The following is a 16,195-nucleotide window of genomic DNA, read 5'->3' on the forward strand; positions in this document are numbered from 1 at the left end:
TCTTCAGCGCTTGACGTCCTGCTTTGCGGAAACTGCCAAAATGTTTGGCCTGGAAGTCAGCCTGAAGAAAACTGAGGTCCTCCATCAGCCAGCTCCCCACCATGACTACCAGCCCCCCCACATCTCCATCGGGCACACAAAACTCAAAACGGTCAACCAGTTTACCTATCTCGGCTGCACCATTTCATCAGATGCAAGGATCGACAATGAGATAGACAACAGACTCGCCAAGGCAAATAGCGCCTTTGGAAGACTACACAAAAGAGTCTGGAAAAACAACCAACTGAAAAACCTCACAAAGATAAGCGTATACAGAGCCGTTGTCATACCCACACTCCTGTTCGGCTCTGAATCATGGGTCCTCTACCGGCATCACCTACGGCTCCTAGAACGCTTCCACCAGCGTTGTTTCCGCTCCATCCTCAACATTCATTGGAATTACTTCATCACCAACATCGAAGTACTCGAGCTGTCAGAGTCCGCAAGCATCGAATCCACGCTGCTGAAGATCCAACTGCGCTGGGTGGGTCACGTCTCCAGAATGGAGGACCATCGCCTTCCCAAGATCGTGTTATATGGCGAGCTCCCCACTGGCCACCGTGACAGAGGTGCACCAAAGAAAAGGTACAAGGACTGCCTAAAGAAATCTCTTGGTGCCTGCCACATTGACCACCGCCAGTGGGCTGATATCGCCTCCAACCGTGCATCTTGGCGCCTCACAGTTTGGCGGGCAGCAACCTCCTTTGAAGAAGACTGCAGAGCCCACCTCACTGACAAAAGGCAAAGGAGGAAAAACCCAACACCCAACCCCAACCAACCAATTTTCCCCTGCAGCCGCTGCAACCGTGTCTGCCTGTCCCGCATTGGACTTGTCAGCCACAAACGAGCCTGCAGCTGACGTGGACTTTTACCCCCCTCCATAAATCTTTGTCCGCGAAGCCAAGCCAAAGAAAGAATAAGATTTATTATTACAATACCTAATGCACATTAAGAAGAAACAGTTTAAAAGACAAGAAAAAATACTATACTGTACTTCCACTGAACAAACTTCACTTGCTTGAATATATAAAGCTTAAAAGCATTTAACTTTATTTTCAGTCACATTCTTTGAAAACATTTAACCATCGTTGTATCTACAGGTTCCTCCCCTCCACAGAGCCTCCTGAAAGACGAACAACGTTATAGATAATTATTCCCTCCTACCCCAAGTTTACAGAGAAAGGTTCTGATCGGAGTTACTCTGACTAAGCAGGGATAAGAAGACACTTTAAGAGAGTGACCCCAATGGGAAGTGGCATCAACCAGCTCTTCATCCTGCGTGGCGCCATTGCTTTTTCATTCAATTTTATTCAAACAGCTTCTACATGACCAAGGCAGCACTGGCTAAATATTTGCTTTCATCTTCACCAAAGGTTTATGTGTTATTTCAGAGAACAGTTACTTATGTAATTATAAATGCAAAGTTTTTTTACCTGTTATTTTATTCATATTTATTTTAATTTTTATAATTTATTTTCCTCTTTTTTTTAACCTGTGGTTTAAGGCTGCCGGTTACTTGAATTCATGATACAAGGGGTTTACTGTATATGGCTGTTTTATGACATTTGTCCAGCACGAGCTTGGGATATCTTTAATAAATTGATAGAGAAATGGTAACAAATTGTTGCTGATATATCAACATCATATTTGTTTCCAAGGCAACATTAGTTTCACATAGCTGATTGGAAGTAAAATGTATAGTCAGAATGAGAATGTGATGTGGCAGGTTGTTGAAAATATATGAAGACCAGCTTTTACTTGTGTCTCACTGCACTGTTAAAGATGTATAGTGTATTAATACGATTGTATCTGTATGAATTAGATTAGTTTACTGATTTAATTTTCACTTTTTAATGATTTCCAATTTTAGTATGAAATGTATACAATCGAACGAAATGCAGAAAGAACGGCTTCAGCTGGAAGAATCCTTTACGACATGTACGTAACACAAGCTTTCCGTTGTAGGAAGATGCCAGTAAAATGTTTTGCTGTAGAATAAGGCATTATTTTGATAAGATGAAATTCGAAGCAGTGCAAATATTAATTATAAACAAATTGCTGGGATTGCACAGAATGCTCACAAGCTGTTAACCAGATTGAAAATTAGGTTAACTTATTGAATTATGTGCAAGATTGTAAACGAGTTAAATATAATGTATATTATATTAAAAAAAACATACTCTGTTAATCCAGCATGTTTAGGACCAGTAGTGGTGCTGACTGACAGATTTTACAGACTATTGAACATAATTTTGTTAATATTCCAACATGCTTTTAATGACGTCTTTGGAAAAAAAAATTGTACCCAGAAACATTGCACTGAACTTAGTAAGTTTCAAAGGAGCATGTCCCACAAAACTGGGTGAGTGTAACAAATATGTAGGAAGTGCCATCTGGTTTAGTGGAAAGAAATAATAGGATGTGGTGTCTGATGAGTGGATGGGGAGCACAATGACTGGGAACTGGGTACCCAAAGAGAGTGAAGAGTTTGTAAATGAGTATCTGCACCATTTTGTTAACAGGTTTGTAAATTTTCCTGATCAGCCAATGGTTTGGAGAGAAATAAATGTTATTACAGCTGCATTACGTAATGATGTTCAGGACAAGCAGACACAGTTTTTACGAGGTAAAAAAAAATCTCTTTTCTATCAATATGTCATATTCACCAAATAGACTTTAATTGTTATTTGAGTGAGATAGATTGAATTTGTCAAACTTTTGTTCAAATCTGTCCTTGAGATGGGAAAAGGACAGAATACTTGGCAACAACATATGAGTGAAAGAAAAAATTTGAAGACCAAATTTACCAACAAAAGAGCCACAAGACATGCAAAAACTCTTATCTGCTTGTATTGTTTAAAAAAATATGTATATATATATTAAGAAATACATGTACAGTAGCATCCTGTTATAACGCGATGGTTCGGGTCCAAAAAATAATCAGATCGCGAGAAAAGTGGGGTTGTTCTGCAAAAAACAATGTTTTCAAAAGGTAAAGAACACATACAATACCTGCATTTTAAATCGTCTTTTTTATTTCTTACAATCATCAGTTTATTTCTTAAAAAAGGCAATTGAGTGTTGCCTAAACGCAGCAGGTTGCTGGCGGCTGCGAGCAAAATCCAAAATGTTTCTGAGCTGGAGGATATTGATGTGGCCCACATCCCGGGTCTCCAGCCAACTTGGGCTGACTTCGAGGTACTCAATGGCTTCAGACACTTATGGAGGTAGGGGTGGAGGCTCCTCATTGTCATCCTCCTGTAGTTTGGGAACCGGTGCTACAGTAATGTTACGGATGATCTCAGAGTCTGTCAGATGCCTATTTGTAGGGAGTTTGTCATCAGCAGAGCACCACTGGTGCAAATCTTCTTTGCTAATTTGAAATAGCCTCTGCTCCTCACCTTCCTCTTCATCTGTGAAGCTGTAGAATTCTTGCTCCTCATCATCATCTTCACCTTCCTTGGTGGATTTTCATGATGAAAAGGCTGGACCCAGACCCTTCTCCCAGCATTTTTAGACACATGAGGAGGTGACTGCTGCCCAGCCCTTCCCACATAAGTGGCAAACTTCTTTAACGTTCATGCTTTTCCGATAGTCTCCAGCATTGTTGATTAATTTGCAATTCTATGAATTAATTCATGCCAGTAATTCTGCTTAAACACAGAGATGATCCCCTGATCTAGAGGCTGGTTATTAGATGCAGTGTTCATTGGGAGGTAAGAAACTCGGATCTTTTCCTTGCGGCTTAATAGGTTGGCAGCTGGCAGGTGGATGGGACAATTGTTAAGCAAAAGAAAAGTTTTGGGTTCTAGCTTTTGCTTGCAAATGAGTGCAGACAGCATGTAAAACCAATCCTCAAAAATGAAACTGGTCATCCAAGCATTGCTGCTATGCATGTACTCGAATGGTAGCAACTTCATATTGACATGGTGGAAACAGCGGGGCGAGAGAAATTTGTCAATCATGAGCGGTTTTAACTTGTGTTTTCCAGTCTTGTTAACACAAAACAACGTCACGCAATCTGCATTGTTTGAACCCCTCACATTGATGGGCATCATCTTTGCTAGACAGCATGTGGTCTGGGATCATCTTGGAGTAGAGGCTTGTTATGTCACAGTTGTACACTTGTTCTTTGATGTAGCCACCTTCTGCTGGGTATTCGCTGGTGGCGGCACTGTCAGCTGAACTAATTCCTCTAGACACTAACACTTGAGAAATCCTGTGACAGAATTTAAACCAGTCTAGCCATCCATTACTAGCTTTGAACTGAGGTTTCTCCGTTAATCAGCTGGTCAAACTTCTCAGAATCGGCCTGGAAATTGGAAGGCCTTCTGAGCGGGCTTGAATGAACCACTTGTAAAGGGAGTCATCGAGGCTGACATCTTTAGCTGCCTTCATGCGTTTGGCCTTTAGTCCTGCCTCCTTCTCAACTTTCCAAAGCGATACATGTAATTTATATTCCTGAAATTTCCAGCTGCGAGATGTTGATTCAGGTATGCTGAGGTCACGTGCAACTTGGGTTTGACTTTCATTCTTGATCATGTCAAGTGCATGAGGCTTATAGCTTTCACTGAAAAAGATTTTCATACCGTTTTGATCTGAAAACAATTTCAATTTCAGAAAGAGGGAAAAAAAGGGTCCACTGGCTGATCACATTATTTCTAGGGTCACATTAAAACAGGTCATGTTAAATCGGGGTTCCACTGTATGTAATAATATTTATTCATGTATGTAGTTTTTAAATTGCTAAATTGTATTAGTTTCAATATTCGAAAAATACACATACAAATAACAAATATTTTCAAAATCCTGACTGACTTTCTGTGGAAATCTGCCCAAGGAAGCAGTATAGGCTGCTTCATGAAATATATTTAAGATGCAGGAACATATATTTTTGCATTGTAGGAAATTAAGGATTATAGGGGAAAGGCAGAGCTGGGTCCATGGCCAGATCAGCTGTGAGCTCACTGAATGTAGCAGGCTCTGGATGACTCCTGCTCCTGTGTCTGATGTGTTCTTTTCAGGAATGCTGCTGCCACAGCATTCAATGTGATCCCAGACTTCATGCCGCCTAGCAAAGATGATGCCCATTGATGTGAGGGGTTCAAACAACGCAAAGATGACGTGACCTTGTTGTTTTGTGTTAACAAGATTGGAACACAAGTTAAAACTGCTCGTGATTGGCAAATTTCTCTCACCCTGCTGTTTCCACCACGTCAACATGAAATTATTACTGTTCGAGTACTTACATAGCAATGCTTGGATGACCAGTGTCCTCATTGATGATTGGTTTTTACATAACTTTTGTCCTTGCTGTCTGCACTTATTTGCGTAAGCGAAAACTAGAACCCAAAACCCTTCGTTTGCTTGACAATGAAGGAAGTGACGCAATGCAAAGCTGCCTTCTGCAGAAGGGTGAGCCCCAGGGACCATATCTCTGCTCCTCTCCAACCCACCCTCTGTTCCTATTTTACCAGTCACAGGAGGGATGGGGGAGCAGCTGCTAAGAGTGGAACAGTCTAACCTCTGCGCTGCCTGGTGCTGACTCTCCATCCGATGGGGCCAGGGCTTGCCCGTGGCCACTGGCAAGACGTTCACTGCTGCTTCTAGCTGCAGCTCTGTCCTGGCTTTGCACCTGGATGAGGACTTCATTGGGAACCCCTTCAAGCCTTTCCTCCCTGTCTCCATCATCTTGCTTCTCTCCCCCCCCCCCCCCCCCGCCAGAGTGTCTGGAGAATTTGGGACAGCCATGCCTCATTGGAGTTCTCCTGGCTCAGGTTTGGCTTCCCGACCTATGCAGCTGCTCCCTGCAGAGGATCCTCAGCTTTGCCCAACCTTCCAATTACACACCTCATGATGTCGCCGCTCTGCTGTGGTGTGGCCCAGCCCAAGTGAGGAGAACCCAACTCCGGTATGCGCTGCTCGCATTGCTCCTCTGCAGGGTCTGTTCCTGCAGTGCCCACTCCCTCTTCCCTCTCCCCTCTCCTTGTCACGCAGTGTGACTGTCCCAGGATCCCTTGGTCTGGATGCAGGGATTTGGAGTGTCCCAGGGTGGCCTCAGGAGCACTGGTATCTCCTTCAGCCAACATATTTCCGTGAGCCACATGTTACATGTCAAAGAGCCACCCCTGCTGTAGACCATTCTTGGGTGAATCTTTACCTTTGTTATCAGAAGCAGATGAAAGAAGATGGGTACATATTCAGCAACTGATTTCTAAAATTCAAGTTGATATTACAGTAAAATGTAAGAATTTTCCTTTGTAAAGTTTACAAAGTTCCAACATGTATCACAAATCTTATTGTAGCATCATATAAATTGTATTATTACATGGTGTTCAGTGAATAAGTCAAATAATTTTCAATCCAGAATGACAATCCTATGACATATTTGCTGGGTGAAGAATCTCATGCAAAATGTGTCAAATTGTTAGCAGTATAATGCTAGGAAAAAAAAATATGATAACCCATACATGATCAACAAATTACACACAGTAAATCTGATCTTGGAGTTCAGTAAATTGAGTTGGTTCTTATCAACAATGTACTAATTTCATCTTCAGTCAAATCACTGACTTGTAATTCAGCATTGTTTTCTCATATGTTTTTGTATACTGAAGAGTGCTATTTTAAAATCTTTGGTGAATTAAAATGAACAAAATTAAGCACAACGTTATGCAATGTCACTTTTCAAATCACAGAATGAAAAATTATTGACCTGCTGAGGTTCGAAGATTGAAGGATTGGTTACATTTTGGTATTTTTATACATCAATGTTCAAATTTATTCTCAGAATACATACATCCTATCTCATAGAACCCTGAGATTCTTTTTTCTTGTGGGCCAGACTTAATTTCTACTTATTAGTAACTGAAAACTGTACACAAGAAAAAGATAAACATACAAAAGAGAGAAATGTAAACAAAGAAAAATATGAACTGAGCAATGCTGAAAAGAATATTCAGTAATAAATAATGGGCAAAATAATTGTCTTTAAGTAGGTTTCTGTGTTGTTGAGGAGTCTGATGGTGGAGGGGTAGCAACTGATCCTAAACCTGATGGTACAAGTCTTGTGGCACCTATACCTCTTTCTTGATGGCAGCAGCGAGAACAGAGAATTCTCTTGCTGGTGTGGATCTTTGATGATTGCTACTGCAACATTACACGTAATGATGTTGGGGAGAGTTTTGACTGTAACGTACTGGGTTGTGACTACTCGCTTTTGCAGGGCTTTCTGCTGACAGGTATTTGTGCCCGCATACCAGGCCATTTTTCAACCTATCAATATTTTCCACTACACATCTGTAGAAGTTTTCCAAGGTTTCTGAAACTATGCAAACGTCTGAAGAAGTAGAGGTGCTGACGTGTTTTTTGGACAAAGATGTTAGTGTGTTGGTCCCAGGAAAGGTCCTCTGAGAAAGTGACTCCCAGGAGTTTAAATTTGCTCACCATCTCCATCTCTGATCCCCCAATGATCACAGGAATGGTATACCTCTGGTTTTCCCTTCCTAAAGTCTGCCATCAGCTTCTTGATTTTGTGCCATTGATTGAGTGGTTGTTAGTACACCATTCAGCCAAGTTTTCAATCTCTCCTCTATGCTGACTTGTCACCCTCTTTATTCAGTCCTCTACTGTGGTAGCATCAGCAAATTTGTAAATGGTGATGTTATTGTACCGAGCCACACAGTCATAGGTCTAAACTGAGTAGAGTAGGGAGATAAATACGGAGTCTAGTGGTGCCCCATTGCTAATGGTGATTTTAGCGGAGATTTTCTTGCTAATCTGCACTGATTGGTGTCTGGACTCCAACATCCAATTAAACAATAGGGTATTGAGGCCCAGGTCTTGGAGTTTGCTGATGAGTTTTGAGGGGATGATGATGTTGAATGCTAAACTGTAGACAATAAGGAGTATCCTGATGTATGCAATATTTCTGTCCAGGTGTGTTAGAGTTTTGTAGAGTCATGATACTTCCTTAATTTCATAACAAAGTTGATTGGCTGAAGTACAAAGTTTCTCAATATGTTTGGTTCTTTCCTAGATGTCCTGTTTATGTCTCATGTTTCCAGAACTAGTGGTGTTAATTAGCTTGAACATTAAATCAAGAAGTGAAAACTTTAATAGTGGATGTTATATATTGATCTATTGAAGACAAGTTATGCAAATATCTTCCAATCTGCTTTTGAAAAATTGTCTTTATCAGGTAAATGGGTCTGATTATTTGTCATGACTTTCAACTAAACTTGCATATTTAGACTCTTCATAGTGATGACTACTTCAATCGATTCAAGCAGCTGTGTACACATTGTTGAAATGCATCTTCAAGAGTGATTTTAATATTGGAAGAAAGTCAGGTGTTCCTCCAATTTATGAGTGGTCTAAATTAGAGGAACAACCAAGACCACCTGTAAATTGGGCTCTTTCCAGCTAGATGGCAGTGACTTTTCTGGTTTCTGATAGCCTGCTCTCCTTTCCCTCTCCCTTCCCTTCCCCCGTCAGCTCTCCACCCCCTTCCCTCTTTGTTTACCTAGTTATCCCTCCTTCCCTTGTTACTGCTGTGCCTTCCCTCCCTTCTCCTCCTATTACCTCCTGCCTTTGCAACCACACACCACCCCCCCTTACCCTTTTATTCAAATGCCTGCCTACATTTTTCCATACCTTGATGAAGGGCTCAAGCCCGAAACATTGGTTATGTATTTTTATCTTTGCTATATAAAGGACATTGTTTGACATGTTGAATTGCTCCAGCATTGTGTGTTTGTATAACATAAATGTAGAGAAACACTACATATGTAGGACAAGTATTCAAATACACAAATTAAAAAAAAATGTTCATGGTTATGAGAGTCTCAAATGGTTAGTGTGAGCAGCTGCTTTGATCGCTCAGTATGGGAAGAAGCTGTTCCACATCCTGGTAATACTGGCTCTGATACTCCAATATCTCTTCCCCGATGGGAGCAACTGAAAGATGCTGTGTGTAGCATGGAAGGGGTCCTCAATGATTTTGCGTGACCTCTTAAAACAATATTCGTAGATCATGTCGGGGGGGGGGGGGGGGGAAGGAAGCCTCCATTGATCCTCTCCGCCACACTTACGATCCTATGGATTGATCTCCGTTCCATTTCTCTGCAGCAATCATACCACACTGTGATGTAACTGGCCAGGAGCTCCTATAGAAGGTTGACATAATGGTGGCTGGTAGCCTTTTCTGTTTCAGTCTTTTCAGGAAGTGCAGTTGCTGTTGCGCCTTCCTGACAAGTGAGAAGATGTTGAGAATCCACGATAGGTCACTAGTTAAGTGATCTCCAAGGAACTTGGTGTTCTCCACGCTCTACTACAGAGTTGTTGATGTGTAATGGAGGGTGGTTGTTCCTGGTCCTCTTGATGTCTGTAATCATCTCCTTCATGTTGTTCACATTCAGACTTATGTTGTTACTCTTGTACCATTTTACAAGATTTTCCATATCTTTGTAATATGGCTCATCATTTTTGGAGATAAGGCCAACTACTGTTGTATCATCTGCAAACGATGACACCGTTGAAGCTGGATTTGGTGATTTAGTCATGAGTCAGTAGCGTGAACAGGAGTGAGCTGAGCACATAATCCTGAGGTGCACCACCGACCCCGACAGACTGTCGTCTTTCCATTAGGAAGTCCAGGATCCAGTTACAGAGAGGGGTGAGGACAGCTTCTGGAGAATGATCGTATTAGACACCGAGCTGGTCAATTAAGAGCAGCCTGGTAGATGAGATGTTGTTCTCCAGGTGGGTCAGGACAGAGTGAAGTGATAAGGCTACAGCATCGTTTGTGGAACCTCTAAAGGCAAATTGAATTGGGTCCAGTGTCTCTGAGAGGTGCGCTTTGATGCATTCCATCACTAGACGCTCAAAGCATTTCATAGTGGTGGAGGTCACTGGCGCAGGGTGGTAGTCATTGAAGCCTTTTATTGTCGCCCTCTTGGGTACCAGGATGATGGTGGCTGTTTTGAATCCTGCGGGAATGATGGATTGCTGCAATGAGATGTTGAAGATGTCCCTGAAGACCTCTGTCAATTGGCTGCCGCAGTCCTTCAGTATCCGACCAGTTATGTTATCTGGTCCCACCACCTTGTGTGGCTTCACCTTGGATAGGGCTCTCCTCACCTCGTTCGTGGTTATGCAGGGGGCCAATTCATCCGGAGGACACGGATCTTATTTTCCTGTCATCCTCTTCTCATCAAATCGCGCATGTTCACTCTTTCTGGAGGGTAGGCATCATTGTTCTTAACATGCAAGGTTTACTTGTGATTCTTTGTAGTCTTGATCCCTTGCCACACAGCTGTTTGTGGATCTCCTGTGTGTACCCCTGCTTTGCCTTCTGGATTGCATGGAAGAGTTCAGTCCTGGCTAATTTTAGTGCCATCCTACATCTTGTGCTGAAGGCTACATCACGAGCTCTAAGAAAGGTCTGGACATCTGCATGCAACCATGATTTCAAGTTAGCCCTACTTGTGAAGCATTTGATCTCAGTAACATCCTCAATGCACATGCTGATGTAGTCAGTCATTGATTTGGTGTACTCCTCTCTGTTTACATGGCCATTGCAGGTGGCTGCCTCCCTGAAACTGAGTGGTGCTGTGCCCCACCACCACCACCACCCCCACTACCGCACCCTGGTCATGTCCTGATCTCCTTGCAAACTGACTTAGTTTGCTTTACAAGCAGTCTGTATGCAGGGGTTAGCAGGTCAAATACTATATGTGATCTGAGTAACCAAGATAGGGGTGAGGTGCAGCCTTGCACGCAGCAGGGACTTTAATGTACACCCGATCCAGGGTGTTCTCTCTTCTGGTGGCGAAGTTGACATGGTGTTTAAACATGGTAAGACTGTTTTCAAGTTGGCAAGATTGAAGGAAGCAAAAAGAATTCCCTTTTCAGAATTTAGAAAACTTTTACAAAGGGCAATGAAAAGCTTTGTTTGTGGCAAGCATGGTATCTCACTGTACAATCTGCATTGATGGACACTGAACTGGTTCCTATGCCATATTCAATGAGGTGCAGAGAAATTGAACAATAATTGCCATGCCTCAGCTATGTGTCACAGAATGCTCAAGTTGCTGGTAATCAAATATATTTGTTCTGTGACCATTGAGGATAACAATATAGTTTATTAACATGAGCTTGTGGTGGACACATCCTCATGGCGAACCAGCCCCGCTTGCATCGCCACGTGGCGGGGCAGCCATAGGGAAATGGCGTCGTCAGGGGTTTCTCTCTGACTCCAGCATCCCTTCCAGCGCGCACCCTGGGCAGCAATTATGACGTCACAATGCACCAGGTGTCTGAGCTCATGCTGCCCTTAAAGGGGCGGGCTGAATTTGAATAAAAACAGTCGTTAATGACCCTCAACGTGGTGGCTGTGTTTTCCTCCACTGCTCACACTGTCACAAGCTATTGGTAATACACAAATAAAACAAGCAGAACATGCTGGCATTGTGTCCTTGACTTAAAACGTTGACATTCAATGCTGCTAACCTGCTGAAATTTTCTGGTTTTTAAAAAAAAAATATTTTAAGGATCCAGAGCAATTTGTTCCATGAACAAGTTTATTAAGTATAGATATTGACATATACGCTATCTGAGATTGCTGTTTCATCCAGATTTGAATATCTCAGAAGATATTGAAGTGAAAATAATATACTGAACTACTAAGGATTATTTTGCATCTTTATTATCTATGTTACTTTTTCAGGGCTGTTTGAGACTCTTCCAGGTCGAATACAATGTGAAATGCTCCTTAAAGCCACAGAGCAGTGCTTCAACACGTTGGAAAGGGCAGAGATGTTACTACTTCTGTTGAGAAGGTTCCCAGAGTCTGTGGTACAGCATGGAGTATGTGCATTCATATAATATTGATTTAATTATGAGATGTTTAAACATGGCTGATATGTATTCTGTTTCATCAATTGCTATTAGAATATATTTGATGTGCATTTCCTCTTGCTTTTATCTAAAATTTCATTCTAAATTATAGTTGATTCACTTTATCTGAATTGTTATTTTCTGTCATGTTAGCATTTACTCCTTGATGTGGGTGATTGCCTTTGGATATTTTTGAGGAGGAACATATGTCTGGTAGACTACACCTCAGCTTGAGCTTCACAGGCTATTGGTGAAAAAGGATTTTTACGTCATTTTGTGATTTGTACATACGTGAAGAAAACACAGTTGATGTTTACTGACACAAGGTTTAGTACTCAGAAGCTATTCTTATGAAATTAAGGATAATCCCTGGCACCAACAGAATTTGCACAACACCCAAGCAAATTTATAATTTATTATTATTTATAAATCTCTGCTTCCTTGTTGATAGTGAGTCATAGAAATGTATTTTGTTATATTATTGACATGAACAGAAAAAAGTTTTGTTTGTATTGGCACACATTCTCAATTGCAGATTTAAATTAAATATATTTAAAAAAATATTTAGGCATACAGCATGGTAACAGGCTATTTTGGCTCACAAGTCCATGCCGCTCAATTTACACCCCATTAATCTACACCCCTTGTACGTTTTGATGTAATTGAAAAATAAAGAGGCAGTTGTGTGGGAGATGGATATGGAGATAAATATAATGGAGGGAAATGAACTGAGATTGCTGGGGTTGCAAAGTGAGCGATAACAGGTCAGTTCATGGGACAGGAGATAATATTTGGATTGGATTGGTAAAGAGGAGGAAGTAAAAGGAGAAAATTTAATAGGATATTCCAAGAGGATGCAAACTCTCTTCAGGATTTTGAGAAAAGGTACTTGTAAATCAATGGATGTATAAACACTGTGAGGTGAGGAATGGCAGTAGCATAGGTTTAAAGTATTAATATACGAAAAAGGAGCCCTGAACATGACAGCTGTGAGTTAGGGTGCCACCCCTGCAAAGAAAAACCCCATGCCATACCATCATTCAAAATGAGAGAAAAAGAAACATGCACAGTATGATAAAATAAAAAATATGTTAAGTTGATTAGAAGAAAAAGACATAGAAACCAAACATAAGCTCGAAATATTTTAATTCATGGGTAACTACTGGTTGAGTACGAGGAGAGGAGACTGAATCACATATAAATTTTTCAGGTTTTGTTGAGCCCTTGAAAGGGGTAATTGACAAACAAATTTAAACCCTGAAATGCACAAAGATAATTCAACTCGTACAGTCCATGGGCATCCACTTTTTCTTTTTCATTGTTTAGAAAAGGTAATCTGTAAAAGGTAATCTGGGCCCATCTATGTCAAGGACCCCAGTTTAAGACAGGTAGTGGCCTTCCGTTATAAAATAGGTTTTATATCTAAAACAGATGGGTGTTTTGCATACCAGACAGCAGCAAAGTTGAAGTACTCATTCTTTCAAGCAGCTGCTAACTTGATCCCGTCAAGCATATAAGAGGCAAGATATTTAGAACAATATGAGGCAAAAGGTTAAACTGACATATTCTTTCTTAGCCTGCAATTGCAACACAAAGAATACTTTAAATGCTAACTTCAGAGTATGTCAGAAATCACCAAACATAAAGAGTGTTCATCTTCCAGATTGTTATTAACACCTCCCATCAACATTATAGCTCAACATTCTTCTAAAATCCATCCCACATGGTTATTCCACAAAATAATCAGGATCAGAATTTATGGTCATGAACAAGTCTTGTTTAGAAGAATGTTGACCTATAATGTTGGTGGGAATTGTTATAACAATCTGGAAGGATGAACAAAAAAATATATATTTCCTCCTTTATTTGTATTGTTATGAGCCCAGAGGACCCCAAAACCCAGCAGCAATAGATATTCACCAAGACAAATGGTTACTTAAATAAAAGTTGCTTTTAATTATCTTTGAACATGAAAATAGAATCAAACTTTAACTTAACTCTATGACTTACTTAACCTAACTTAACCCCCTTCTAATTCTAAGCGCATGTGTATGTAATGTGTGTGTAAGTTCAGAAAAGTGTTTTGGTTCACAGTCCAATCTCACTTCTCATTCCTCCAAGTTCACTAGTTGCAGGCAATTTTTATAATGTTTACAGGATTTTAACATTTATAAAGTTCACCAGGCTTTAGTGCTTGCAATGTAAATAGTTTCTGCTCAGGAAAGTTCCTGTTGATATTGAGAGAGATTTGTTGTTCTAGGACATCCACAACTGATGAACTTCCATCAGTCACCTCAGTGTCTTGCTGATGAAACTTGCCCTGTCAGGATTCTCCAGATGATAACCTTTTTCTTTCAGGTCACCACAGAGTTCCTTTTTTGTTTCTCTTATTCCAAGTGAAACATTAGACAGCCAGTCCGCTCCTCTTGCATGAACCACGAGGGCTTTGACCAGTCCGTCTTCCCATTTGGGCTTGCCAGCTTGTCCTGTTCCAGTTCTAGCTGGTTGTAACACTGTTAAGTAATCTGTCTCTCTCTCTCTCTCTCTCTCTCTCTCTCTTTCTCTTTCTCTCTGAGATAAAAACTGTTTGACTCTCTCTGCTTGCAAAACCACATGACCCTCTTACAACAGCAAGCTCTCCTTCCAGACAGCAGCGGCTCCAGCATTCTCTTTCATCTGTTGCCTTTGGTAAACAATAATCCATTAGTGAAGCCTCTTGAGCACTCTTCAAAGCTCTTGCAAAAAGATGTGAGAAGCCACTATGTCTCCAGTATTTCAAATAACATCTATTTTAAAGTGTTTGTGTATGACCTACTCTCACAATCTTTTTCCCAATTTATCTCCCAAAAACATTTCTATATGCTCTGACATAGTATTTTTTCTATTGTAACTTTCTCTGGAAATTGTGTAATGAGACACTGTGGCAGTAAATGTTACACCGGATAGATCTTTGCATTCAATAAAACGAGATGTTAAATATTTTGGATATGTTTCTTTTATCACGAACTAGGTGAGCCTTGGTGAAACTTTATTGGAAGCTGAAAGTATGGATGATCAAGATTCACCTGTCAATTGTTTTAGAAAGTTATTTGGTAAGAAACATTGATCTGATAATCTTGAAAAAAAAGCACTTTTATTGGAAACTCCCAGTCATTCATTTGGTGATATGGTGTAGGTTTGTGTCATTTAGTAAATAAAAATCTGTTCTTCCAGATAGGCTATGAGAAGAATAAAGCCATTTCCTATTTCTCTTTGCTATGTGTGAGTAATATGTAGATAAGTTCAGCCTTGGGTATGATACCCTGATTTCTTGATGAGTTTGATCAAACCTTAACAACATTTGCTGACTTCATGAGATCAGAGGTGGAAAAAAAAGTATAAAATGTGCTGTTATGGGTCTAATCAAATTATTTCCCCTTTTAATGAATGTTGATGGTAGGCTGATCTCAAGGTGAGATTGTATGGGATCCAGGTTGAGGTAGCCAGATGGATGCAAAATTGGTTTATGGAAGGAAAGTTTTCAAATTGGAGGCCTATAATGTGGTGTTGTTCAGGAGTAGATCCTGGCTCCCCTGCTGTTTGTCATATAAATGACATGCATGAGAATGTTGGTGGTATAATTATTAAGTTTGCAGACACCATCAAAATTGGTGGTGTGGTAGACAGTAAAGAAGGTTGTCTCAAGTTCCAACAGATGAGAGCAAAGTGGTGCATATTAGAAACTTAAGCTAGGGCAGGTCTTGCATGGAAATGTCAGGGGTCTGAAAGTATTGAAGAACAGAGACCTGGGGAGCAAGTACACAGTTTCTTGAAAGATGCAGTTTCATAGACAAGGTGGTGAAGCAGGTATATGGGATATTTGCCTTCATGGGAGGGTGCATTGAATGCATGAGTTGGGTTGTCATGTTTTTGCTGTGTAGGACATTGGTGAGGTGACACTTGGAATATTGTTCATAGTTCTAGTTACCAAGGTATGGGAAGGATGTGATTATGCTAAAAAGGATACAGAAAAGATTCACATGGATGTTGCCAAGATTATTGGGCTTGGGTTATGAGGAAAAACCAGGTAGGATGGAGATAACTTCCCTGGGGAAATGGAGGCTAAGGAGGTGACCTTCTTGAAGTTTATAAAATCTTGAGAGCCACAGATAAGATGGATTATCACAGTCTTTTTTCCAGAGTAGGAAAGTCCAAAGTGAGGGGAGAAAGATTTAAAATATACCAGAGAGACAAATTTTTCAAACAGGATGATAGGTAT

At 40.7% G+C, this 16,195-nt stretch overlaps 1 protein-coding gene across 9 annotated transcripts in view; it reads left to right on the top strand.

Moving 5' to 3' along the window:
• Positions 1–16,195, top strand: part of ints10 (integrator complex subunit 10) — a 121,346-nt gene that overhangs the window by 6,174 nt on the left and 98,977 nt on the right. For 8 of the 9 annotated variants that reach the window (XM_069925271.1, XM_069925270.1, XM_069925268.1 and 5 more), the window contains exons 2-5: positions 1,910–1,977; positions 2,562–2,665; positions 11,768–11,907; positions 14,948–15,029. In XM_069925271.1, coding sequence (XP_069781372.1) covers positions 1,910–1,977; positions 2,562–2,665; positions 11,768–11,907; positions 14,948–15,029 — 394 coding nt within the window. Of the gene's footprint in view, positions 1–1,909; positions 1,978–2,561; positions 2,666–11,419; positions 11,473–11,767; positions 11,908–14,947; positions 15,030–16,195 lie in introns of those variants that run through there. The other variant, XM_069925277.1, reaches the window with a different exon arrangement.

Source organism: Narcine bancroftii, chromosome 3 (genome assembly GCF_036971445.1).
Source record: "Narcine bancroftii isolate sNarBan1 chromosome 3, sNarBan1.hap1, whole genome shotgun sequence".
Taxonomy (NCBI): Eukaryota; Metazoa; Chordata; class Chondrichthyes; order Torpediniformes; family Narcinidae; genus Narcine; species Narcine bancroftii.